The sequence below is a fragment of the Cottoperca gobio genome, chromosome 16, assembly GCF_900634415.1.
Source record: "Cottoperca gobio chromosome 16, fCotGob3.1, whole genome shotgun sequence".
Classification (NCBI taxonomy): Eukaryota; Metazoa; Chordata; class Actinopteri; order Perciformes; family Bovichtidae; genus Cottoperca; species Cottoperca gobio.
In genome coordinates this window covers 5,591,730-5,617,630 of record NC_041370.1, presented here as the reverse complement: position 1 = coordinate 5,617,630, position 25,901 = coordinate 5,591,730, and the positions used below count along the sequence as shown (strand labels likewise).

The 25,901-nt window shown below is 40.6% G+C and overlaps 4 protein-coding genes across 9 annotated transcripts in view; 3 read left to right on the top strand and 1 right to left on the bottom strand.

Annotated features, from left to right (window-relative positions):
- The window catches only part of myom3 (myomesin 3), a 49,544-nt gene extending 36,405 nt beyond the window's left edge, over nucleotides 1–13,139 (top strand). The window contains 20 exon segments of the mRNA XM_029450858.1: nucleotides 1,270–1,451; nucleotides 1,926–2,040; nucleotides 2,351–2,385; nucleotides 2,387–2,508; nucleotides 3,253–3,283; nucleotides 3,285–3,360; nucleotides 3,717–3,761; nucleotides 3,947–4,083; nucleotides 5,915–6,066; nucleotides 7,248–7,300; nucleotides 7,805–7,872; nucleotides 8,133–8,243; nucleotides 8,509–8,596; nucleotides 8,849–8,887; nucleotides 9,584–9,689; nucleotides 10,749–10,912; nucleotides 11,014–11,050; nucleotides 11,203–11,225; nucleotides 11,335–11,390; nucleotides 11,537–13,139. Coding sequence (XP_029306718.1) covers nucleotides 1,270–1,451; nucleotides 1,926–2,040; nucleotides 2,351–2,385; nucleotides 2,387–2,508; nucleotides 3,253–3,283; nucleotides 3,285–3,360; nucleotides 3,717–3,761; nucleotides 3,947–4,083; nucleotides 5,915–6,066; nucleotides 7,248–7,300; nucleotides 7,805–7,872; nucleotides 8,133–8,243; nucleotides 8,509–8,596; nucleotides 8,849–8,887; nucleotides 9,584–9,689; nucleotides 10,749–10,912; nucleotides 11,014–11,050; nucleotides 11,203–11,225; nucleotides 11,335–11,390; nucleotides 11,537–11,806 — 1,910 coding nt within the window. The 3' untranslated portion in view covers nucleotides 11,807–13,139.
- Nucleotides 13,140–14,773: 1,634 nt separating this feature from the next.
- Nucleotides 14,774–15,708, top strand: fabp10a (fatty acid binding protein 10a, liver basic). Its single transcript, XM_029452035.1, has 4 exons — nucleotides 14,774–14,887; nucleotides 15,039–15,211; nucleotides 15,395–15,484; nucleotides 15,613–15,708. Exons 1-4 carry the CDS (start codon nucleotides 14,821–14,823, stop codon nucleotides 15,661–15,663), a joined length of 381 nt encoding a protein of 126 aa, XP_029307895.1. The 5' UTR covers nucleotides 14,774–14,820; the 3' UTR covers nucleotides 15,664–15,708.
- A 105-nt stretch (nucleotides 15,709–15,813) lies between these two features.
- Nucleotides 15,814–20,263, top strand: srsf10a (serine and arginine rich splicing factor 10a). 5 transcript variants are annotated; one of them, XM_029450957.1, is made up of 7 exons: nucleotides 15,902–16,013; nucleotides 17,282–17,298; nucleotides 17,596–17,905; nucleotides 18,211–18,317; nucleotides 18,449–18,617; nucleotides 19,211–19,261; nucleotides 19,346–20,263. In XM_029450957.1, the coding sequence occupies exons 3-7, from the start codon at nucleotides 17,877–17,879 to the stop codon at nucleotides 19,617–19,619; spliced, it is 630 nt and encodes a 209-aa protein (XP_029306817.1). In that variant the 5' UTR covers nucleotides 15,902–16,013; nucleotides 17,282–17,298; nucleotides 17,596–17,876; the 3' UTR covers nucleotides 19,620–20,263. The 5 variants fall into 5 exon arrangements, with proteins under 5 accessions (XP_029306814.1, XP_029306815.1, XP_029306816.1 ...); XM_029450954.1 differs by lacking the exon at nucleotides 17,596–17,905 and having other exon boundaries at nucleotides 15,814–16,013; nucleotides 17,282–17,386; nucleotides 18,214–18,317; XM_029450955.1 differs by lacking the exon at nucleotides 17,596–17,905 and having other exon boundaries at nucleotides 15,815–16,013; nucleotides 17,282–17,386; nucleotides 18,214–18,317; nucleotides 19,226–19,261.
- A 99-nt stretch (nucleotides 20,264–20,362) lies between these two features.
- On the bottom strand, nucleotides 20,363–24,302 carry pnrc2 (proline-rich nuclear receptor coactivator 2). Of its 2 annotated transcripts, XM_029450961.1 has the most exons (4): nucleotides 24,116–24,302; nucleotides 23,709–23,751; nucleotides 23,414–23,637; nucleotides 20,363–23,170 (listed from the first exon to the last, which is right to left on the bottom strand). In XM_029450961.1, the coding sequence occupies exon 4, from the start codon at nucleotides 23,145–23,147 to the stop codon at nucleotides 22,677–22,679; it is 471 nt and encodes a 156-aa protein (XP_029306821.1). In that variant the 5' UTR covers nucleotides 23,148–23,170; nucleotides 23,414–23,637; nucleotides 23,709–23,751; nucleotides 24,116–24,302; the 3' UTR covers nucleotides 20,363–22,676. The 2 variants fall into 2 exon arrangements, with proteins under 2 accessions (XP_029306821.1, XP_029306819.1); XM_029450959.1 differs by lacking the exon at nucleotides 23,709–23,751.
- Nucleotides 24,303–25,901: the final 1,599 nt, after the last annotated feature.

Below are 25,901 nucleotides of genomic sequence, written 5' to 3'. Positions count from 1 at the left end.
CTCACCCACATGTTGTTTTTATTTCAAATGACACCCTTAAAAGTGCATATGTTCATCATGTTTCATTAAAATATATCCATTTGCATATTTTGACATTAAAGTGCCAAATGGAGGCAGAGGTCAGCAGTCAAGTGCATAATCTGGTAGCTGAAATAAAAGCTCAAATGACTTGGAGGAAGGTAATGGAATTCATTATGTGTTGCGCTTGTTTTGTCCTTTAATATCGCCCTGCCTGGTGGCTATCTGGCTGTGCTGCTGAAGTCTGCTGCCCTGTAGTTTTAGTTACCAGTAGTCTAGCACTTGTTTTTCCACATTAATGTTAGGATACGAAAATATATTCCTGTATTGTTGATGCAGTACCAATGCTTGAAATCGTGTTTAGTTTCCTTGATAGAAACGCTAGATTATCTTTTATTTGCATCTTTACAACGAAGCACGCTGTCCTTTACCGCCTTATCGTTGACAAATGTTGTGTTTAAGTGTTTTTATAGGAGAACTGTGTATTAGAATATAGATCACTTGAGAAAAACAAGGAGGTGGAGGAACTTTTCCAGCTATAATAGACCTCGTGTCTGCAGGCATCTCCAACAACCTCCACCAGCAAAGAAGTCAATAAAGAAAGCACGTTGGTAATAACCGAAGGAGAGTCAGACGGAAATATATTTTTTAGCAATTCCTCCTTTCGACTCGACAGAAAGAAAACAATGTTTAGAGAGATTTTAGTAACAAAATAAACCTGAAACAATCACATTTCTATCCCCAATAGAAAGGATGCCTTATTACTGCAAACACACACACACACACTCACACACCCATAAAGCCCCTCCACATACTGCAGTGTGTGGTGGTTCAGCAGCCCTATCAGCTTCTCGTGACATTAATATTGAAAATGGAGGGAGGCTCTCTCACACATGCCACTTTTAAAGCGCAGCTCATTAATCTTGGCAAATGGGCTTTCCTCTGTGCCGTTAATAATTTAAAAGTGACCGAAAATCATTAAGGAAATTAACTACCAAGTGCCGACAGGGAGTCCGCGGGGGTAGATTAAGGAATGAGACTGTACTCATTTTGACTTTACTGATATTTCTGATTTGTTTTGTTATGTCTTTTTGGCCGGTTCCTGATATGGTCACTGAGGGAATATATTTCCTTGTTTTTTATTTCCCTTGTAGTTTAGTTCAGTGTAACATTGTGTTCTACACACACATGACATGACACACGGCATGTCTGCGGCTCCCGCTCCTCTCTCTCTCTCTCTCTCTCTCTCAGGTTGCCCCTACGACGCGGAGGTCAGGGACGTAAGAGACAGCTCCCTGGTGCTGCTGTGGGCGGCTCCGTTGTACGAAGGTCGGAGCCCTGTCACTGGCTATTTGCTGGAAATCAGCCATGGTGACCAATCGGACAACTGGATTACTTTGAATGAAACCCCGATCTCTGACACACATTACAAGGTGAGAAGCTGTGAAAAAATAAACAAATAAAATGGAGATTTGTCCTTTATCTGATCCAGGGTGTCGTGATAATAACCGTGATATTTTAAAAATGAGATATTGATATCATGTTAGTAATCCAGTCCAAATCCAAAAAATCATTTTCCAAAACACACAATAAACAAAGTTAAAGTTGAATTTGACTGATAGCATTATTATTGTTTTTCAGACTTTCGTTAGATATCGCGATAATATCGTCATTATGAATTATTTTGGCCATGATATTTGTGTAGTAATAAATCTGATAGACCTAACCTGATCTAACTATTCCCGTGTTATATAAAGTGTATTTTATAACTAAAGAGCCACTAAATTATTATTATTACTCATTAAAATCCACCCTGATCCAGTATTTCATTCCTTGGCTGCAGATTTTTTTAAATAATCATGACACAATGGTCTGTAAATATTTCATGTGTTCCTCATGACATCCAGGTGTCAGGTCTTCAGGAGGGTCAGACCTACCGTCTCCGTGTGTCGGCTGTCAATGAGGCTGGAGTGGGCTGTGCCTCCCTGCCCACTGAGCCCGTCACAGCTCAGACCAGACCCGGTCAGTCACATCCAGAAATACAAATATGCTAATAATAATAAAAGTGAATATATATAGAACTTTTCAGTATATGCAGCGACTGCAATTAAGTGGTAGAAATGTGTGCCAAAATAATAAAAGCATATTCAGCATACAAATAACTGAAAGCATGGAGTACAGGTTGACACTATGTGCAAGAAATATATACGATTAATTCTGGTAGCATTTTTTAACACACTGCGATTTCTCCATCTGTTTTATAAAGCCATGCATTTGCTGATGGCGTCTGCAGCACATTGCAGCCAAACTAACAAACAATTTAATCTTTTAGGTGCTAAAAACATTGAGATTGGAGTGGACGACGACTGGTTTCATATTTCTGGGCTACGAGGCTGATGAGACGGACGACGAGAGCAAGTTTCTGTGGAGCAAAGACTACGCAGAGCCCATTGAGGCCGAGAGAGCTCAGGCAGAAACCACGAAGACCGGGTATGGGATGTGTGCAGCATGGACTTTAATCTGTGACGGCCTTCAGAAACAAGAGCTGACATTTGAGAAGTGTCTTTGAAGCTGTGAGAAATGCTGCTTGCCCTGAAACTTTGGATGGATTTCATTTTACATATTGTTGACCAAGTCATCGTTTTGCAAGTCCCAAGTTTTAAACTTTGGAGTCCTAAACAAGTCGGAATTTGTCTGTCATTTTCGGCCCTGTCCTTTTTGCATACTGCATTTGATGTTTTGTTTACCACTGTGTAGTCTTTGTACGCAAACGAAATGATCTTTGGTATCGTAACGTGACATCAGTTCTTCACGGCTCTTTCCTGCAACTTGATTGGATGCTGTCGGATCGGTTCAAACTAGTTAGTACACACCTCAGATTTCTAAATAATAGAATTAAATACAGAGATTACATTTACATTAGATGTGGTCAAGACTAATTAAAATTGCTCTTTTTTTGAGTATTTCTCACTGAATTGATACTAAAGGTCAGTCTCTTTTTAATTATCCCTTCTTTTAGTTTGAGGTAAACCTCCCGAATCCACTGTTCCACTCAAATCATGTGAAACAATACTTTAATTCTAACTGGCTGAAAGGCATTGGGATAAAACTATTGGGAATGAAAGATAGCACAAAACAGGACCTACATTAGCCGGTGCTGCAGGGTGGAGAACTACACAAGAAGCCCTCGATGCTCTATAGATGCATCTGTCTGTTTTCCAATTTGCCCGTCAGGTCGGTCCTCACCTTCACAGACCCCTCTGACTGAGGATCTGGGCCTCTACGCGGTGGAGATGGCCGACAACCCAGACCTGTCGTCCAGCTACGACTTCACCGCTGAAGGTAAACGGAAAGACAGAAGAAGGTTAGGAAACTGTCTTGTTCAATACACAACTTCACAACGACGACAGCAGCGGTTCGGCATCAGTTGTCTTTTGTGTTATTGAAAGAGCCGACGGCAGCATGAAGAGCATGAGACTTTTAATTTGAAGGGTTATCAAGCTTTTCTCTCAAGCAAATAATTATGCCCCTCACAACCACTTCCACAAGGTCACTCATCCAACAGAGCAAAATGGTCTCAATCAACTTTGAGCTTAAAAGTAGAGCCATGTGGACCATTGCCAATATGTAGGTATTAAGAAATGTGAGCCCTGTTTAAAGTTTAATTAACCTTTAGCTGATGTTTTACTTCTTTGCAGACCTTGAAAGACTCAAAGAACTCAGCTGGCAAGTCAGAAATCCACGTATGTACCAAAGAAGAAATCTTGCTTTTTTTTTAAGAAGGATAGGTATCCGAATCATTCTCATCAGTAAACTTGATGAACGTACAGGAACATTTTGTTATTGGTGTGCAGTTAATTCGAACATGTGGTGTAAAGACAAAGCAAGAGCTCGTCCTGAAATGCTCTGTGTTTGTTTCTGTCGGCAGTGATTGCTCTGAAGTCGGACTGGCAGGTGGACGTTTCTGAGAAAGGTGAAGTACGTCTTTGGCTTCAGAGTGAGAGTCTGAGCGACGACGCTGAGCTCCGTCTCGTCTTCAATGACAAAGAGATCACCAGCTCTCCGGTAGGAAACGCAGGAAGTATGAGCATGAAACTAACCCTGTCAGGGTTAGAAGATTTGATCTCCACAGTTCTTAAAAACCTTTTGTACTTTTACTACATCTTCACTTATCACAATATGATATTTTTGGTCATGATTTTAGAGTTCAGTTCAGGTGAAACTAACTTTTGTAGGTAAACAGTTGACTCTCATTTCAGATGTCTGTCAGATGTTTTTTTAATTTAAATAACTATTTGAGGCCCAAAGAGATCAAACTCTCCAATATATGTAAAAGAAAAACAAAGGTTGGAGAATATAGCAAAGAAAATAATACAGATTTGTGTCACAGAACTTCTCACAAACCCTCAGGTTTATCATGTGACCGTCTCGACTAAACCTTATATAAAGTACCTCAATCAGCTACAACAGGAAACCGCTGCTTGGAAATGTACCATATCTAATCAAATGTTTTAAGCAAGGGACATAAGGTGCCGTTCTGAAGTCCCTCTATTGAACACCACAGATGTGAAGTAACTCTGCAACTTAACATTAGAGTGTAGCCGCATGCAGCTGCGATTATGACATGTCTCTATGACTCGAAAACAGCAATTAGTGTTTTGATAAACTTCCTGGAAGACAACAAAGATGAAGAGCAGGTGTGAGCAGCAGAAAGGTCTGGGAACTGAGTCCAGGAGACAGGAGGATCAACTGAGCTTCATGTGGAGAAGGAGCCAACATCTGGCACAAGTGCCAGTTTTCGTTAGTTGCCAAAGAAAAGTAAAGGTGGAATGAAAACAGGATTTGTACAGCTTTATGTATTGTTCTGGGTAATAATTGACAGTGTGTCATTACCTAATCTTGGGTCTGTAGCACCGGGCCAACGGCTCTTTGAAACTGAAAACTGTAGACATGTAAGGAAATGATATGTGAAATATATTAGGATGTATCAAAAATAAACACAGGTCCCCTCCTTTAGTGTGTTTCCTTTGGCATCTTTTGCAAGTCATGCTGATATTTGTAGACTTGCACTCAATATGTGTTTCACATATCTCAAAAATGACCTCCGAATTCATTTACTTTCATAACACAGCACAGAAAGCCCTTAGCTCTTTTCCAACAAAAACAAAAAGCAATTTCACAAACATTCTTAGCCTTATGACAAAGTAATGTAATGCTACAGCAAGGACGTAGATGGAAAATAGTGATTTCACCTGCCAAAAAAAGGCAATTTGAACTGTGATGACCGAAAATAAAACCGTATAATCATCAAGGAACACAAAGTGAATGTGAACAGACCTCCTCAGCATTTGCATGTGTTATGACGGCAAGTTTAAAAATAATCTGAACTGCCTTCAAGGTTATTGAACCGTGCATTGATGTGTCCACAGAGGGGAAAGCAAATACAACACTGTATATTTATTGTGGTTCCACATCTCATGTCAGAAACACTGTGTGTGTTTGTGCCACTGTTTTATATTCAGCTGCTTCTATTTCATTTTCATTTATTCCATTTTTCCTCTACATCGGAGTTGTATCCGAACAGCACTGATTACACGTTATTTTTAAATGATCACAGCTGAGGTTTGCAAATTCAAAAAGCCATTTAGCTGATTAGGGCCCTCAGGCTTGCCGTACATCACAAATCACATCCACCAACTGAGGCCTATCAACATGCAAGGCATGCACTTATCTGGTTGAACATAAAAGTCATAAAAATGAGCTTAAAAGCTGCTTCCTGTTTGTTTGTGTTTCTGTGTGTGTGCGTGTGTGTGTGTGTGTGTGTGTGTGTGTGTTAGAAAAAAAAAGGAATACTTCATCTACGTCTACAAACGTCAGCTTGTTTGCTCTTCTGCAGCACCGTAAGATCAACTTCGACAAGGCCAAAGGTCTGGTGGAGATACTGTTCGTCCAGCTCTCCCGGGAGGACGAGGGCTCGTACACGGCGCAGCTGAAGGACGGCCGCGCGAAGAACCAGTCTACTTTGGTGTTTGTGGATCAAAGTAAGTCGTTCACTCAGGTGCCACTAAAACGTCATATTGGTTTTTGTTACATAACGTGATGAAAGACGAGCACAAATGTAGAGTATCGATTGAACTGAACGGGCATCCAAATAGTTACATGCACACTGACATGTGATGAAATGTTGTCTTTACTTCCTGGAAGTAATAATCTCCATGATTTTCATTTAAATAAATGTCTGTTTAGGTCACTATCGTAGCCGAATGAATTGACACAATGGGGATTGAGCCTGTTTTCTGGGTTTAGCAACTTCAGAAACGTTCCAAGCAGCAGCGTTTAAACCCACTCCGCCTGTGGCAAAAAGAAGTCCGATTGTATAGAAGGCTATGAGAAAATGACCCTACTTCTCACTTGGTTCACTACCCGAGTAAACGTTTTAAATTTGCAATGCAAACGCTTTGTTGTACAACAGAGGGTTTTGAAAAATGCTTACTTAAGAGGGAGCAGCTCATTTGCATTTTATCCCTAGCAGAGAGGACTTTATTCACTGTGGTGATCAGTTTCCTCTTGCAGAAGACAAATGCAATGACCTTTCTGTGTGTCAGTTTTTAAACTGATCTGCTCCAGTTCTGGGTTTTTTTTGAGTAAAGTGATTAGCCTGATTTAGGACTAGTAATGCTGCAATTACATGTAATGCGTCTTAATCACTCGACCACCAGGACTCGCAAAGAATGTCAAAGGGATTTCAGTCATGGAGAAAAATAAGGTAGAATTAAAACATGTGCGATGGTGCTATTTATTGCAGTTATCACTCATACTCATGGTGCAATTAATTCTGGATGGAAAATATCTTCTTTCCTCAACGACAACAATTAAAAATGACTTCCGGAGAATAAAATGTCCTTCAGGATGAATAAATGATCTTATATTTATCTTTGTCTTGTGTTGTCTCGCTGTATAAATGTAGAACAGCACATCAACTCCCTGTTCACACAAGATTATGTTTAAAACTGTTTTTATTTGTGTCTATTTTTGCCGACTTCCACTCAAAGTCCACTTTCCTCACACACACGTGCAACTCTGCTAAGGTTGGCCGAGCAGTTTGAAATGAACTCTAGTTAATTTTTGGAAATAATCGCCTTTTTGGAGCAACAGGTCATCATCGATTCTCCCCACATGACCTGTGGGATTCACTTTTTTCATTATTTGTGTCTCTGTCAGAGTTTCAGTCAGACGCTGGCCCTGGCTGATAAGAACCGACGTGACCATCAGAGAAAGTCTGGTGAGAAGTTTCCAAACATCTTTAACATACTGTGTAGTAAATACAATTACATCTAACGCTTAGCTTTTTGATGATCCGGTGACACAGCGGTCTCGTCTAGTCAAAACCTCTCGCATAAAGAAAGCCAGGAAGCTTCCTGTGCTGCTGAACTCTGTGTTGTTAATCACCTGAGCTCTCACATGTGATAAGGAGAAGCTATACAACTCTTTTGTGTGCGGCGGCAAAGGTCACAGTGCCCGCTTGTGCAAACAGACTGTCTCACACCATATCTTCTATTCAAAGTCCGCATATTGTGTCTGCAGAATAACATGATGCAACACAGATATTAAAGAGGGACACATGTACTACATTCATGTTTATCTTAAACTCTTATTTCAGGCAGCTGTAATTGCCTTAAATCACCATATTGTGAGGCATTTGTGTTTCATTGGTTGCTCTGAATAAGTTATTGTCTGATTATTGCCACTGTTTCGAGATGATAATCGTGCGTTCTGTTTTCCCAAGGACCGTATTTCCAGGACTACTTGTCGTGGAGTGTAAATGAGGATTGTGAACTGATTATAAAGTGCAAGGTACTTTTTGTACTTTTTACAGAATAAATGTGCTAATTGCAATAAGAGAAGTAACTAACCCGGAAATGCCCACACATCATTCGAAGCCAAGTTACACTTTTATTACTTATTAAAGGAATAGTTCGACATTTTGTTCGACTTCCTGACAAAAATGTCAAACCTTTCACTTTAATTCTGTAACACATTATATGTTTAACTCTTTTAATGAGCACACAGGGTACACGGGACTTTGATTTCAGGCGTGGTATATTTCTCCACAGGTGACAAACACGAACAAGGACACGTCACTCAAGTGGTTTAAAGAAGGCGTGGCGGTGACTAAAGTCGTGTACGAGCAGTCATCAGGGCTCAGCACACTCACCATCCCACAGGTATCCAACATGATTCTGCTGTATGTATTTCCAGATTTCAAGAGCTGGGATGGGGGGGGGGGCGGGGCTCCATTTATACATGGTAGCTGGTAACAGTTGATATTTGTAGGATTTCTGTTTTATTCTGTATTATTGAGTGTGTGTTAGTGTTCAGGTTAAATAAAATATGAATTAAAGTATTTGGTTGGTCTCCAGGGTTATCAATATTTCATTTGAGAAGTTATGAATATGTTTAATTTGAACACAGTGGATGGTTTTTCCTCAGGTTACACAAAAGGAGGCAGGCACATACAGAGCTGTGGTGTCAGATGGGAGAGGGGAGGATGTCAGCACCTTGGAGTTACTGGACGACGGTGAGACGCGATCTTGTCACCAGCGAACGAGTATCCGCAAAAAAAATTGTCCCCATTTGTTCCTGTGTGCATTTCACTTGGCACAAAAATGCCATCGTGAAATGGAAGCGAGGCGATTAATGCTTTTTTTTTATCTCATTATGCGTCCTCAGTATTCAGCTACCTACCTCTAATCTTGCGTTTAGTATTTATTGAGTTCCACAAGCAATATCAAACACTGTCTGAACGCTTAATTGTTCTTTATATTTACAGAGTATGACAAGCTTCTCCAGCAGCTGAGTAAACAGTGTGGTGAGTTATTCACAGTTGAAAGCTATACTTTTGGGAAATGTGCCAAGGACTTGTTTTATTTACAGCAGGTATGCCGTGTTGGGGTGAGGATAATACGACTGAAAGCCATTTTAATTCATTGTGGTGTGTGTGCTGTTTCAGAATATTAATGCATTTAGATTTATAGGAATACTTCCCTCACAAAATGACCATTTGTGAATCAATGCTCGACCCGTGTTACCTTGAATTCTTGAGGAAAACTTTGTCTTGATGAATTATATACTACATCAAAACATCTGTTCGCAAACTCTCACACATCTCGTCTAGTATAATCCAAGTCTCATGAATCCCTTTGAATGCTCACTACTTCCCAAACACATGCGTTTTCAGTAAACATTACTATTAAATCACTGTATCAATAGTCGCTTTACTCGTGTTGTTTTTTAAATAATAAGGTTTTAGTGGAAATGCATGTGTTTGGGAAGTCGTGAGCATTCAAAGGGATTCATGAGACTTGGATTATTCTGCACGAATTGTGTGAGAGTTTGTAAACGGATGCTTCGATATTGAACGTGGCCCCCATTTACTGCAATTCATCAAGAATTGTGATGAATCTTCCTTCGCTGTGGACGCATTTTGTGAGTGAAATAATTCCTTTTAAATTGCCAAGAAAACTGAAATGTATGCAAACCTTCCTCTCTCTCTGCGTCTCTACAGCATTGTCTGCCAGCCCCCTGAAGATCCAAAGCACAGCTGAAGGTTTCAAGCTGTACTGCTCTCTCAAATACTATATAAGCTACATGAAGACAAGCTGGCACTTTAAGTGAGTCCACATGCAGAGCACCTCTCTGACCTAACACCCTATGTGCCTATCTGCCACCTTGTAGGACGTTTTCCAAACTTATCTTAAACTCTGACCAACTTTTAAGCAAGATCTGAATAGAAATGTTGAAAATCATCACATGGAGAAACACCTGCGCAAATAAAAAGTAGCTCACTTTGGCTTCAGCACCATCTAGCAGCGCCGTCACACTGTTTACCGCAAGCCACCGAAGTGCAACGCTGAAAATGTCAAGCTAGAGACAGGAAGACGCTCTCTATGTTTAACCGGCATGGCAGCTGTCTCTTTGGCTGGCTTTGGAGGTAAACAAGACAACTATAGTTGCAGATCATAGACCATAAAAAGAAGCCACACATACTGGCTCGACTGCTGCATATGCACACAGAAACCCAATAGAGGTAAAAGAGCTATAGTAATTGACTGTGACATTTCTCTTCATGGTGGCCATGTCTGGGGCTCCTTTACTAAAGTTCAGCCTCTAAAATGCTTATCAAAGTTCAACTGCTGACAGCTTTAAAAGTTCAGGATCTAAATGTGAAAACAGAGCTGGATTTTCATTTCTGCATGCTAATGTGTGGCAGCTGGGGGCACATATGGAAACTGAAACACCTGGTTCTTCCTATACATCATTCTGTGCAGCCAAACATTGCAAACCTACAGAACTTCTAGAGGAGGCCTAAGGTTTTTCGAAGACATTTATTAGTCAGAATTTTGGATAAATATGTATAACATGATGAACAAGATATATATAATAACAGAGAGAGAAAGAAAGCTGTTCACTGGACTGTGTCAAACATTGCAACAAAGTAAAATATATGAAATAATGCAATGATAAAAACAAACAAAAAACTAATGTATGTACTAAAACAATTATTACTTGTTTATTGGTGTAACTGGTTTCTTTAGAAAGGCTACTACCACCACCTGCTGGTGGATTTAAGGATTGCTTTTACAAAAGAACAACTCTCCTCTGACTTAAACAGATGAGGGGAAAGCAGGAGTGGGTCCAAAACAAAAATGTCTTCGCTTTCTTCCGTGTAGGGACAAGAGGATTGGCCAGGACGCCAGGACAAAGCCGGGCAGCAATATGCAGAAAGTCTGGATTGACATCCGTGACCCAACAGAGAATGATAAAGGCAAATACACCTTGGAGATGTTCGACGGCAAAGAGACACACAAACGATTTCTTGACTTGTCTGGACAAGGTGCGTGGAAGTTTGATCTGAAGGATCGAAAACGCAATTTCAGATTTAAGAGAAGATTTCAGAGCAGAAATGATAAAATCTTTATTATTATATTTCAACAGCTTTTGCGGATGCGTTGCTGGAACACCAGAGGTTGAAGTAAGTGCCGTAGATGCATCTAGCATGGCTTGCTGTGACACTAACAGAAAACACTGAGAGGTAACAGACACTGAAAGCATCTCAGCACAGACTAGTGTTCCCCGACACTGTGCAATGTCATATTGATTTGCCCCTTTGTGTTCATCCCTCAGGAAAGCGGCCATTGCTGAGAAAAGTGAGTCACAAATGATGTGTTAACCCTGAGATATTTCTGTCCACAACAAAGGTTAAATGATTGTACAGTGGATGTCAGCGGGGAGTTAGTGTTGCTTGTTTTGTTTCAGATCGAGCTAAAGTGACAAAGGGTCTTCCCGATGTGGTGGCCATCATGGAGGGCAAGGTATGACGTTGTCTGGAAAACATTACAAATTAGAGACTAACATACACATTTCTACCACGTTGTGATATTATTGTCATCCTTTTGTGTGAAGCAGTGGTTGGCCTATCATTTCATATTTTCTTGACTGCTCCTCGTCCTCTTTTCAGACTTTGTGTCTGACGTGCTTCATCGACGGTGAACCAGCCCCAGAGATCATGTGGCTTCGGAACGACAAGGAGATTGTTAACCAGACCCAGTTTACCATCACTAAGGAGCCCAAGTGCAGCACCATCACCATCAACGACGTGAACTTGGGAATTTCTGGAAAATACAGCATCTTTGTGCGCAACAATTATGGCTCTGAAACGGTTGATGTGACCGTGGGCGTTTACAAGCATGGGGAGAAGCCTCCAGCACATGCTGTGAAGATGGGTTAGGACTGCAAAGAAAGTGTCAGAAATTAGAGATTTTATGCTTCAGATTGAGATTTTTCTGCATGGAGAGAAAGAAGAACGTGAAAGTAGATGGATAGATGATTAGATGGAATGATGCTGGGTTGTTTATGTATTCAGAAAGTTTATTGAGCATTGAAGGAACTTTATTAAGTCTTTGCAAAATGTCCACTGAGGTTTAATTTTAATCTTAAATATATAATCCCTTGGTGCTATGTTCCCCGGGCTCAATATCCTATGTGATAGGCCTAAAAGGATGCCTTTTAAATGGTTTTATGTTTTGCAGCAATGTTCTTTCCTTGTGTTGAAATCACCCACCTGCAGCTTTTAGTCTACTGATATTATACTCGTTAAAACCTACAAAACAGAATTCGTGCGCAAGACAGTTTTCTTGATTTAAGACATTGATACCTCTACAGCGGCTCAACAGATTTTGACTATTCAAACTGCATTTGAAACGTCCATCCCCCTTCGTTCTTTTGCAATTCAAACTACAAAGACAGCCTTTACCAATCTCCTACAATATTAGTTTATATCAAGAACATAGGAACATGGAAAGACTAGGGTCGACCCTGTCTACATAATTTAACCCTTGTATTATGTTATGGGTCAATTTGACCCATTTCAGTTTTTCAGGCCCTCCAAGATGTGCTGCCACAGGAGTTGATGATATTCAATCAGCATTTCAGCTCTTTATATCCCCACCAATAGAAAGGCTCGTACTGGACATGACCAATTTGGAGGGGAGGCGTGTATGTCAAGAGACATGGAAGCCACTGGATCAGATTGCATGCATACATTGTAATCCTGGTATTAACCGGAGTGTGCAAGTCAAGAGGAGAAGCAGCTGCCAGTCTGTGGGATGAAGAGAAGGGAAGGCCAATCTTTTGAGCAACAATGTCTCTGGAGTCATTTCACCTGATGTCTCGGGTGATTCGATTTGACAACCGTGACACCAGAGCTGGTCGACGTGAAAGAGACAAACTAGCTGCGATCAGAGACGTTTGGGATAAATGGGTCGAAGTTCTTCCTTTGTTGTACAATCCTGGTCCCAGTGTTACTGTAGACGAGCACCTTGTTCCATTCAGTAAAACAAGAACCTCTTGTGTGAAATGCAAGAATTACCTCTGCAGAAAGCACACAGTCACATTCTGCCCATCACGTGGAGAGCATTCACAATGTGAGGAGAATATTTTGAGAAAAAGTTCAATTAATTTTAAAAGAAAGTGTCATGAGGGAAAAATGTTATGTAAAGAATTGTTGAATATAGTGTTGGGTTTTTGGATGTTGAATAAAAAATGTATTGTATATCCATCCATCCATCGTCTACCGCTTATCCGGGATCGGGTCGCAGGGGGCAGCAGCTCCAGTAAGGAACCCCAATCTTCCCTTCTCCGGGCCACATCCTCCAGCTCCAACTGGGGGATCCCGAGGCGTTCCCAGGCCAGTGAGGAGATATAATCTCTCCACCGAGTCCTGGGTCTTCCCCGGGGTCTCCTCCCAGCTGGACGTGCCTGGAACACCTCCCTAGGGAGGCGCCCAGGTGGCATCCTGACTAGATGCCCTTTTCTAAATAGTCATATGATCTAAATTGAAGTTCTTTTTGGTTTTACCTGGTTCTTTGACTGTTTTGAGTGGATTTACACAGTAAGGGTCAATATGACCCTAAACCTAATTAACGTAATTTATTTTCAACATAATACAAGGGTTAAATACAAGACATTGTATGTCATGAAAGAATGACATAGGCTACTCCTGTGATGGAGATGCAGAATTGCAAAGTCCTGTTAGCCAAACTCATTTAGCTGACTTCATGGACGTTTGGTAAAAAGATAGTTTCTTTATTAATAAGTGAGACTCTGCAACCTTTTGTAAGAAGAAAGTGCACCATTTCTCTCTAACAACTGACAATTCATAAGCAGTCAAATGCAACATTTATCATTTTAATACACTCCGAGGATATGCTGCTACGGACCTAACATTAGCTAACATTAGCTAGTTGATGCTAGCAAACAATAGCTACCATAAGAAACTGGATGTTAGCTAATGTTGGTGTTGCTAACATTAACTGGAAGCAAATTAATTAGCAAATTTATATATCGCTTTATAACTTTGACTCTTCTCTACTGTTGCATTACATTTTATTATTTATCTTTATTGTTTACTAGGCATCTCTCGTAACAAAAACTGCAAAACCCTAAAGTTACTGAAGCTTTTGGTGAATCAGATGCGTCTAATGTTTGTGTTTGATGTGAATAAAGCAATTTGAAGTGATTTTCTCTTGTGTATTACTTTTATGAGCACTCACAAATACTATGTTTCATCTTCTTATTCTCATTCAGTAAACCTTTCAAGTTCATGATCAAGTATTAAAGAAAATGTGGACTGCAGCTTTCTGTGTGTATGATTTTGCAAGCAGAGATATGAACTTCCAAAGCAAACAGTCCGTAGTGTCATTAACCTTACATCAGTCAGTCAGGTAGACTTGCGTTAGGAGGTTCAACGGCACTCTGAGGACAAGTTGCAGACATGCATGAAGTTCATTTGGTGTTCTGTGCAGAAATAAAATACATGTAAATATGTCAGATAGAGTATTAAATAAATACTTTTCTCATTTTAATCCTTCAGGTTACCATCCTCAAACTCCATTCATAACTTTACAGTGAATCAATGTAAATAATCTAATGTTAATTATGAAAGATAAAACACTTCTGCAAGGCTTCGTACACAAATACAAATGTGTACATATTTGCTAACAGGGAAGCTCTTGAACACATAAATGCATCTTTGGTGGAAGTTTGAGCAAACAGGAGTAAGTGAACTCCAGGTTGTTCAAACAGCAGGGATTTCTTCAGAGGGGTTTGTTACTCATTAGACATGGTAGTGCTTTCCTGTATAAGAAGGTGTATGACTCTAGTCACATTCTCCACATTGTGTTAAGCTTCACACAGTTGTCTCAGCCTCCAGCCAACCTCAGTCAAGGACATCTTCTAGAAAACATGGATTTCAATGGAACATGGCAGGTCTACTCCCAGGAGAACTACGAGGAGTTCCTCAAGGCTATGGGTGAGAAAACCAATCAGAGACTCTGGTTGGCATGTAAAGAATTAATACATCTATTGTCTTGGGTAGCTGAAGACAAAGTGACATGATCAGTCCTTACTTGTAAGATGTACTGTGCAGGAATGAACAAACAAACATGCGCTTTGCTTAACAGGTCTCCCAGAAGATGTCATTAAGATGGCCAAGGACATCAAGCCAATTACTGAGATCAAGCAGAAAGGCAATGACTTTGTTGTCACCTCCAAGACCCCCGGAAAGACTGTGACCAACTCCTTTACGACTGGCAAAGAGGCTGAAATCACCACCATGGATGGCAAGAAGCTCAAGGTTTGTAATTCTAATTGATCTTTTATTTTTTTTATGTCACATCAGTGTTATTTATTTAGTACAGTATAAATATGTTTACAGGAGAAATCTACGTGCACATTTTTTATAATGTAGTGCGTTAGTAATGAGTTGGTTGTATGGTGGGTATTTGTGATATGTATTGTCTCCTTCTCTGACCCACAGTGCATTGTCAATCTGGAGGGTGGCAAACTGGTCTGCAACACCGGCAAGTTCTGCCACATCCAAGAGATCAAGGGAGGAGAGATGGTTGAGGTGCGGTAGGCCTATATTACCAGAACTAACTTTTTCTGTTTCACCTTAATGTATCATAAACTTAAATACTGTAATATGTCTCCTGGTCACAAATTAAACCTGTTGGCTTCTCCCTTCTCCCCTTTCAGACTTTGTCCATGGGCTCAACAACTCTCATCAGGAAGAGCAAAAAGATGTAAACTTGGCAGTGAAGAACCCAATGTCTATTTAAATAAAAGTGTTGCTTAATAAGTGTGGTGTGCACCATCTTATTTTGAGTGTATGAGCTACTCCAAACATCCTTATCATTGATATCTTTGAGCGAGTGCGCATGTGCTTTCGTGGCTGTGCATATGTGCGCATGCGCGGGGACCACTTCGACCACGTAGTTAGTGTCGGCTGCAGTAAAGCGTCAGGGTTTGTGAAAAAAAAAGCTATAGTAAACAAATTCACGGCCGCCAAATTATAGCAGCGGGCCGTTAAAAATGGCGAGGTACCTGAGGCCGCCTAATACATCTCTCTTCGTTAGAAACATCGCCGACGACTCCAGGTATGTTGTTATTTTATCCCCGCTGGCGTTGTATGCACGCATGGTCAAGCTAACGTAATGCTAGTTAGTTAGCAAACATTATCAAAATGGCTAACTGACGTCAACGGTACGATCACAACTCAGCGATGGACAAAATAGGTGCGGTAGTTATTTTTTTATTTTACCGAATATTGCTCCAGCTTGCATCAAATGTATTAAATACATTTTCCTGCTTACGGTTTGCTAATACATGCTAATATGAGAGACTATGTTGGAGAAAACGTCACTCCCCCTAAAAAGCAAGTTGCTTTTTGTATTCTGGATATAAATGAATAATGTAGCGCGACTACAACACCCGTCTGTGGTGTTTTATATGAAGTACGTTACGTCAGCAAGTCTATTTTTCACCAGTCTATTTTTATTTTAGCCTCGCATCAAACTTACGCCCCCACTTCAGTCGGTACGAAGTTAAAACATATTGTTGTAACGTTACCTAACGGTAGCAGGAAGTAGGCACGCGCAGGCAGACACCGACACCACGAGAGCAGATGCTTCATTAAACTGTACATTTAAATAATTACAAAAAGATTGTCTTTAACACAATACAAAAAAAATAAAAGCACATTAAGTGTGTATGCTCATATCTTTAACTATCATTATCACAAAAGACATATCATATAGTTAGTCTGTTTTCTACGGATGAAATAGTTCCCACATAATTCCCCTTTATAGCATATCTAACATATTTGAATCCCTAATAATGGCAGAAAACAGCTAACACTGTCAAACTTTAATAACTATTAATTTATCAGCTGATTTGAACTTTCTTGATTAATTGTTTTGGTCTATAAAATGTCAGAAAATATGGTTAAATGTCCATCCCAGTGTACAATGTGGTGTTTTATCAATCCAAATTAAACAAAGATAAGTTTAATTTGATTTAAAACAGGAAAAAAAGGTAGAAAATATCCATATTTGACCAGCTAATAACAGCATGAACAATTACTTGTCCATCAATCGGTTATCAACATTTTTTCTGCCGCTTGACTAATCGATGGACTAATCTAAAGCTGTGGTCATTTTCTAATTTGAATTTGACTGGCTGGGTTTTTATTTGTACTATTACAAAAATGTAAATGACAACTTCCTTCTTGAAGTTGGAGAGTAATTTGGTTTGTCTGTAAATAGGTTTTGTCATATGCTGTGCTGGAATACCTTACGCTCTGCGCCTCCAGCTAATCTCATGACAGCCAGCAGAATAAATGTGCTTATTTCATGACCCTTCTTAGGCCAGAGGATTTACGACGTGAGTTTGGTCGTTATGGGCCTATTGTAGATGTCTACATTCCACTTGACTTCTATACACGACGGGGAAGAGGATTTGCTTACATTCAATATCCTTTATTCTTTTCATTTTAATTTGGAAATGGTGTTGTGGAAGAGGGATTGTAAAGCATTAAATCCTTTTGGTTGGTTCAGTGACATCTGACCTGACGATATGTGTTTGTGTTTTGTTTTTTTTATGTCATTTTATTTTCTAAGAATGATCTGTTTATTGTATTCAGTTTATTCCTAACCAATATTTCTTCTGTTGTTGCATTAGAATGGTAAAGATACAGTTCTGGAGATCCCACACCAAAGAAAGTTGAAAGGCGGTTTTAGAGTAGATTCAAGCCAAAGACACCCAGGCGACAAGCAATAGTGGAATTGGGAAAATAAAGAGAGCAAAAGCATGAAGACAAAGAGGAGAAAAGAAAGCATCCAGGCTTCCATTTGTCTACCAAAGGGAGGAAAAGCAAAGAGTTTATTGGGCAAAGACAAGCAGGAAACCTCAAGTTCTTCTGCCAAGACAATAAAGATCAAGCTGAAGGTCAAAGGTCAAGCATGTTAAAAGGTAACAAGCCAAACTTTTTGTATCCTACCGAATCTGATCATCAATATTTGTCTTGTCTTCACAATTTGAGATCACAAATGGACCAATTGATTCAGTTTTATGTTGTTTAATTGCCGACTGAAGACAATAAAATGTCATTAATTTTCTCACTTGTTTTTTTTTTTTAATAACTGATTTTGCACTGATATTCGTCCAGTAGCTGTGTTTCATAGACTCAGGCTGTCAACCTGTTTTGCAGCCCTTTTTTTGAAATTGCTTTGCATGTGTGCAGCCTTCTTTGTCCCAACTTTCCAAATGTCCAAATGAAAGGCCTTAACTGTACAGCACATTTGAAGATGTCCGGGATGCAGAGGACGCTCTTCACAACCTGGACCATAAATGGGTTTGTGGGCGTCAGATCGAGATCCAGTTCGCCCAGGGGGACAGAAAGAGTATGATCAATGTTGCATTCCTATTTAAGCAGCGTACATTAAACTTCTGTGATGCCTAAGTTAGCAATGTAAGGAAAATATTGGGTTTATAATCACCTAATGTTCTGGTGCAAACTTTTTTTTTTATCAAGCCCCTAACCAGATGAAGACCAAGGAGCGCAGTTCCCCTCGCAGCTCCTCCCGCCACGACGACGATCGAGATGGCCGCCGAAGACGGTCTCGGAGCCGCAGCAATGAGCGACGCAGGTCCCGGAGCCCTTCCTATGAGCGCCGTCCTCGGAGGTCTGAGAGCCCCAGAGAGTGAGTGATTGGAAACTTTATTTAATTGCACCTACAGTAATTTAGATCACTTACTATTGTACCTGTCCCTGTGGTTAGTTCACTGTCTGCTAAATGAACTGTGATGTAACATAATGACTGAAATGTGTCTGTAGTATCAACAAGTTTGTTTAAAATGTTAGGGAAGTTCTGAACAAGGACAAATTAAACAGTTCAGATCTAAAACTGTACAAACGTTTTACTATAATGTAGGCATTCTACTTATGAATGATATATTTTGTTAAATGAAAAACACAACATGCGCTATATTCTCCAAACTAAGGTAGCAGGAAAAGTATTGTATCGATAGTGTTTCGTTGTCATATTGGCTTCAATACCCAACCCGTGTTTTTAAGTAGATTCAACTGTGACTTAAACTAACGTCCTACAAAACACCATGTGATGTATCATAATGTGTTTATTCCCCAACACACTTAGAAGAGAATATCAAAGCAGACTAAACTTAAGTTCTTTATTTATTATTAGCTTCTCTGGTCTGCATAAAAGCCATATTATAAGAAACATAGAAAGTATTTTATGATATCTATGGCACATTTACTTTGTTTAATCTATAGATCTCGTTCTTACAGTCGACACAGACGGAGCAAGAGCCATGAAAATGAAAGGTAATTTGTCATCTTGTAATGTGTAAAAATAAGCATTTACAACGCACATCTGTTATCATTAATAAATCATGTTAATCCCACCAGGTACAGAGGTCCTCCTCGTGACCACCACAGGACACACCGTGAACCCGGCTCACGCAGCCACTCTGCGTCCCGCTCCCCTCCCCCCTCCAGACCCATGCCCAAAGGTAAAAAGAGCCCGTCCCGTTCTCACAGCCCGGCTGAAGACTTCCACCCAACCTCCAGCTCCCAGAAGCAGCCTGTGGGACGATCTCCGTCCCGCTCCTACTCTAGATCCTTGTCCCGGTCGCGTTCTCGCTCCAGGTCCTGGGCTGGACGCAAGTCTGGAGGCCACTGACTGTCTGTCCCCCGAACCTGTTAATCTGTTTCTGTTCAGCTATGATAACGAGTGTTAGGATCTACGTTTGCATTTGTTTATCAACACATTTCGGAGTCTGTTGCCAAAGGGGGGGGGGGGGGGGGGGAAAGAGAGCAGCAGGAGCTGAGATATTTCTTTTAGTGAAAGGTTTTGTTCTAAGGTGATTCATGACAGCACAGTTGATCCCTGGTAGGTTTTTTTGGACTTGTAATGTGGGGTGCTGAAGGCAGAAAAACATATTACAGTTTGGCGTTGCCAATAATATTTTTGTACTTTACGTTAGCAATATTTACGTTCATACATTAGTTAATGATGCCGTTCTATTTGACTTGTGTTGATATGAATAACATTAAACTTCAGGCCCAACTTACCAGTATTTACCAACCATGTTGTCCCCGCTATTATACGGCAGGCACACTGTATACTGTAGTAGTGTTGCAATGGATGAGGGTTAGAGTTGCGACCCAATATTTTGTCCAGTATTTTATGTGACTGTTAAAATTAACTGCATTCATTTCTCATGTACTTTGTTCAGTGAATGAAACAGTAATGCTATTTCAAGTGTTCCTTAGTACAGTTTAGTTTTACTTGGTATGCTTTGTCAATAAAGAAATAAATTCTCATTGTTTTAAACTCTTTTCTGACTGAAAGGAATGAACTAAGTCTATTCTTGTACTACACTAAAGTGTTGACACTAGAAGATACTCAAACGCAGACAGAAATGGGGGGGGAAGGGAAAGGGATTTATTTCTTTTTTGTAAGTTTTGTCTTCAATTCACAGTGCATTCAGTTGCTTTTTTTAAAACACTAATTGATACCAATCTTAAACAGGGCATTTTCTTTTCATATTCGGTGACATTTCAACAGTGGGACAAATTAACAGCCAATTCGTAAGCTTCAAATTTAGAATAAGGAGACTGCCATGCATGACTCAACCGGGGCAAGAAAGAAAATGTACATGAACAACCAATAGTAAGTACAACTTAAACAGCATGGGGCCAGGTTCAGTTGTCAGCTGGCGGAAAAACAGCTGAGAATTGAAGCTGGTTCTGATGAAAACATTTTGGTCAATTCGTGGCATTGCCACCTAATGCAAATATTCAGTTTCAGCATGGATTTCAACTTAGGCACAAACAGGTCAACTCAAGATTAAAAGCATCACGCTCACATATTGTAAGCACATTCAAAACTCGAATTTTTTTTTACATAGGCAAGTCTCCTAAGATCGAATTGATATTTTGCAGTTTTACTTAATTTGCACGTAGCATATTTCACCCTACACTGCATAATACAAAACAATAAAAAACATGTGCAAGATCTCTGGAAAGATAACAGTGCAGGGGTACTGAGAAATGCTATAAGCAGTTTTAACAAAAATATTCTTCAGTATTGAAGTCAAGACATTGAAGTCAAGACACGTCCTTAGCATGTCTTATACATTCAGTGTTATTACTAAAAATACTTTTGTCATACAAGCCTCAAATTCGGCCTGCAAATGTACATATGCTACAAGTACTTTTTACATTTCATTATTTACATGGCTCTTAAAACACAACAAGCTCTCATACTTTGTTTTGTTATCTTTAGCATGGCCATACACCGCTCCAATTCTGCAAGGGGAAAGCAAAAAGAGCCTCATTGAGGATTGAGTCACAAAAATAGAGAATCCATTGGGAGATAGTCAATTACGCCCTCCATCATGTTCAATTGCATCCTGGTCTGTAACTTAAAAACTAGTCTGATTGCAGTGCAAGAGGGTAAACAAGAGGCATAGACAGGAGGCAGAGTGTCTGTTGATTATGGGATGGTCAACCACTCTGAGACCTATTTTGTAAACATAAACACCAGCCTCCTGCCTCATGTAGAGTCCCTGCAGCCACTTCACTTCAGAAACTTTCCCGAGCTCTGCCTCATCTTACGAATGCTTGCAGCCAACAGGACCATTTCACATGACTTAGAGGACGTGAAACTCAACAGTCCCACAACTAAGCCTGGCCCTCTTCCGCATGTTGGAGCTGCAGCATTGTCCTGAAAAGGCTGAGACTGAGGAGCAATAACATTACTGATTGGAACAGATGAACAGTCAGAAGTGACCTTGGGGGCTCTGACCCATTCACCACTCGGGCTGGCAAGGTTAATGTGGCGATGGCAACAATGCCGACCACATATAGGATGTCCCAAAAATAATAAAAAAGGAAAATAAAATACAGCGAAAACATTGCTTTGGTTACACACAGTTCGTCATACACCTTTCAACCACAACAATAAAGGACTTGTACAAAATAATGCTATGATAAGAGTGTTATGGGCCTCAGACAAGCTCAACTCCTGCAGTGCATGTGCGCACAGCGCAATAAAAAAAGATACAGGAGTCGACAGTCCGAGGCCTGTGTGCCATGGTCTCTTTTTACCCTTCAGTTTGAGGTTATACTTTTGACCTGTACTGTACAGCGTATTACCTCCAGTAAGATAGCTTTTTTCCCTGCAGAATTGCAGTTGAATGTATTTTCCATCCCAAACAAGGATTGTGATATATTAAAGAAAAGGGTGGACCCTCAAAAAATGCTACAAATGTGAAATTTTCTTTAGCACCTGAAGCTTTAGAGACAACACTAAAGGCTCATCATAAAACCTATGTAAATGAAAAAGCTTGTGATGGGAATTTACCTGACCTATACTATAACCCTTGTTTGGTAGGGGAAAGCACACTCAATCCGCTCGATAGCCAACATTAAAAAAAACAAAACAAAAAGTAGAAAGGATATCCAGTTTGTCATTAGTCACAGAAACTGACTCCACTAAAGGCATTACCGACCAGCAAGGCTCCAAGGCTGTAATATATCAAGAAATATTGGCTTAAAAATTTTGTGTTGTATAAACATTGACAGCAAACATTACTGCAAATGCCGTCTAACACCGAGGTCAATCTAAAAACAGCTAAAAGTATTACAGCACTGAGGTGTTCCTGGTGGGTGGGTGCCCTCAAAAGAGTCCTAGTCCATAAATTGGCTTTACGATCGAGTCTGGTTATCCCTCTCAGGCCTGCACCTTGAGGAGGCTCTTGAGCTGGAAGGCCATCATCTCCCGGTTGTCACAGGAGCCCATTGGGAAAGACACCCAGTGGCTGGGGGGTTTGGGCAACACGCTGGGCAAGGGTGGCTCGCTGAACTTAGGGCCTGCGTAGCCTGGACTTCCCTGTGTGGCCAAGAACGTGTTGAGGTGAGACACTACACCCTCCCAGTTCTGATCATAGTTGGTGGCAAAGCGAACAGAAGCATGCTTCTCTACAGACGCGGCCTGCCGCGCCTCTGGAGACCTGTGGTAGGCTGCGCCCTTGTCGCTCCGGCGGTGGCCATGATGATGAAGGCCACCTGTCCCTCCAGCTGATGCTGCAGCTCCGTTCTGGTCACGGCTTCTCTGCTTGGCCCGGCCAAGTTGATGGTTCTTCTTGGGCAAAGGACGCTCGGGGTGGGTAACTGGAATGTTGTATCTCTCTCCACCTCCCATACTGCTTCTGCACTACCTGTCACCTACATGATGAGAATATATTATTACTATAGTGCACGGACAACTTGGGGATGTATTGCAATCCTCTCAATATTGTATTATTTTAATAGTAATTAATAACATAATAGTCTATAAATCCATTCACACTTGCAGCAGGTCTCAATGGAAAAACAAGCACAGACTGTTACGTGCAGAAACACCAGACGCTCAGTGCCTGCGTCGCCCCTCCCCCACACACAGCCGAGAGCAAAACAACCCCAGCTCACCTCTTTGTTGTCAGAAAGTTGATGAAGCAGAGCTCTCTCTTCAATCGTTCACCTCCAACCGGGCCCCAGGTCCTCGAAGTAGTTCTCTGTCTACTTCTCGCTGTTCTGCTTCTGTGTCCAGCAAGGTCTGAAGTTTTCATGTGCCAATGAGCGTTGTTTTCCCGTCGAGCCGAGCTGAACATCAATTCACCTCTGCGCTCGAGACTCCTCCAAGAAGCCTTAACCTTTGGGGGGGGAAATGTCACGTTAGAGATGCTAGGTGTACTTTCTTTAGCATAACATAACGTGTTATTACCAGGAGGAGACGTGTATTTCAGAGTGCGTCATCACATTGGGCACTGTACAAATCAATACACGACAAAACGTCAGTTTTTTTGACAACATTGTCTTTAAATGTAAGTGTAAACGCATGCTATTAGCACAACAAAACGTTACATTAGCAAACTGACATGTTGTGGTTGTTTGTGCGCCTCTAGCTTGGTTGCTTTGTCCTGCCAAGTGCCTTTGTGTAGGAGATTTTCAGGGGTTAAAAATGCCGTTGGTAACAATAATCTCGATCGATGTGAATTCTGATTGGTAACCTCAACTATATATTAAGTAAATAACACATTTACAGTCTCGGGTCACACTGCTTTGGCACCAAATCAAAACAAAGAAACACTGAACTCAATATGGCGACGAGGCATAAACTGCTTCTCTTACCGACTTCCTCGGGCTTTGGTTGTTGAAAAGCCCTTCGTCCAAGAAAATATGCGATTTGCCTATTGAAATCCTTCGGCGGACTATATGTAAGGAAGCACAGCAAGCTATATTTCCTACAAATCCGTTTCCCTCGAAGCTTAGGTGGTGTTAAGTGGCGGTCGCCTCTTCTCTCTCTCCCTCCCGACTCCGTCTGAATTGCAACAAAATGGAATCTACATCAGATATATGTAGCTCGTGCACAGACCACATCTGACCAATCACGTAAAGAATTCGAACCGAGCAACCAATCAGCGAAGAGACAGTCAGACGCATCCACGCCTGTTGCCAGACGGGTGACGTCAATCGCTTACCGTCCTCTCCTTTCCTTTGTTGGAGCTCGGGTATTTCCTGAGAGAGAAGTGAGAAAACAGCAGAAAAAAAACACTTTGAAAACACCGAAACATTTCCGCTTTCACGCTATTTTGCATAAGAAACAACTATAAGCTTCATATGAAGGTTTAGGGTAACACTATATGTAGTTGAGTGTTTTGTTATGTCGACCCTTCGTTCAAATAACAAGGTAAACAACGTCCAGAGTTTAGATTCATTGACATGTAGGACTTTTTGTTCTACAGTAATACGGATGTGTTGTTCCACAGTTACCGTATGCGTTGGTTAAACCTGTTGTGCTGGTTTAGAAACAGCTGCAACAGGCTGTAATGATACACAACAGCCCTCGTGTGTGTGAGCTGCCCATCCCCCATATCTCCTCTGCTCTCTTGCTAAACCAAAACCTTGACCATTTTATTCAAACAAATCTTTTTAGCCCTCTTATCAAGAGGGAAGAATAGTGAAAGGAAAAGTGAGAGTTTTCCTGTCTTTTGATCCCTATCCATGTTCAAGTATTGCTATACGCTTTTTTTTAATTGACAATGTATCCTACAGTACTGCCATTTGTACCATAATTAAGTTTGAGCTTTGATACAAAGGCCCAATTTAGTGTTACAATACTACAATATACCGATCGTATCATATCAACTTACTGTCATAAATCTGTAGCAACATATGGGCAGGTCATTGGGGGTTATTAAGTGGGGAAATTCCTCTCCTTGATGTGTTGTTGAATTTACCCTGAGAGCCACAACACCTTAAATGGTTTACAATGGACTCCAGTATCCTGGAGAGCAGATGTATGTGGGGGGTTATTAAGAAAATATCAGTAACTTGTAGCAATGCATACAAGGCAAGGCCTGTTTAACTCAAAATACATTTGAAAAATTAAGACCATTTGAGCATTTTCTGACATGGTAACTTAACTCCTAAATAATGTTATTGGTATCTGGTTTCAAACCATTAGGCTATTTAAAGCTTAAAAGTTGGCCTCTTTATCAATTGACCAGATTTAGTTTGTTGCCCTGTTATTTCATTTGAATAATGTTCTCTTCTACTACCATTAAGCTTTTAATCTTCATATATATTTGAACTTTCAATGCTTTCTTCCTTCTTACAGCTCATAATGTTTGCTTTTGAAAAAAATGCAGTTCTTACATTTCTCCAGTTTATGAGGACATCGGGTGATGTGCTCTGGTTTTATGGGAGTCTACAGGTCCAAGTTTAAAGAATATAAAAAAAACAACTAACTTGATCAACTCGTACATAAGTCCAAAGTTATTTTCCCTTCTACCTTTTTTAAAGCGTCATTAGTGTTGTGCAACACATTCTCTGTCAGCCAGCCAAGTGCTCGCAGCTGCAGGCCATGGAAGGACACTCCCCAAAGTAAAGCAACCTTTGAAAGGGGCCGTTCCCA

Bases quoted from the DNA above. Each gene is read 5' to 3' on its own strand.
- srsf10a (XM_029450954.1), top strand. From the start codon at position 15,949: ATGGCGAGGTACCTGAGGCCGCCTAATACATCTCTCTTCGTTAGAAAC. The intron at 18,318-18,448 runs GTATGATCAATG...TTTTTTATCAAG, and splicing joins CGCCCAGGGGGACAGAAAGA to CCCCTAACCAGATGAAGACC. The intron at 19,262-19,345 runs GTAATTTGTCAT...TAATCCCACCAG, and splicing joins AAGAGCCATGAAAATGAAAG to GTACAGAGGTCCTCCTCGTG.
- fabp10a (XM_029452035.1), top strand. From the start codon at position 14,821: ATGGATTTCAATGGAACATGGCAGGTCTACTCCCAGGAGAACTACGAG. The intron at 15,212-15,394 runs GTTTGTAATTCT...TCTGACCCACAG, and splicing joins TGGATGGCAAGAAGCTCAAG to TGCATTGTCAATCTGGAGGG. The intron at 15,485-15,612 runs GTGCGGTAGGCC...CTCCCCTTTCAG, and splicing joins AGGGAGGAGAGATGGTTGAG to ACTTTGTCCATGGGCTCAAC.
- pnrc2 (XM_029450961.1), bottom strand. From the start codon at position 23,147: ATGGGAGGTGGAGAGAGATACAACATTCCAGTTACCCACCCCGAGCGT.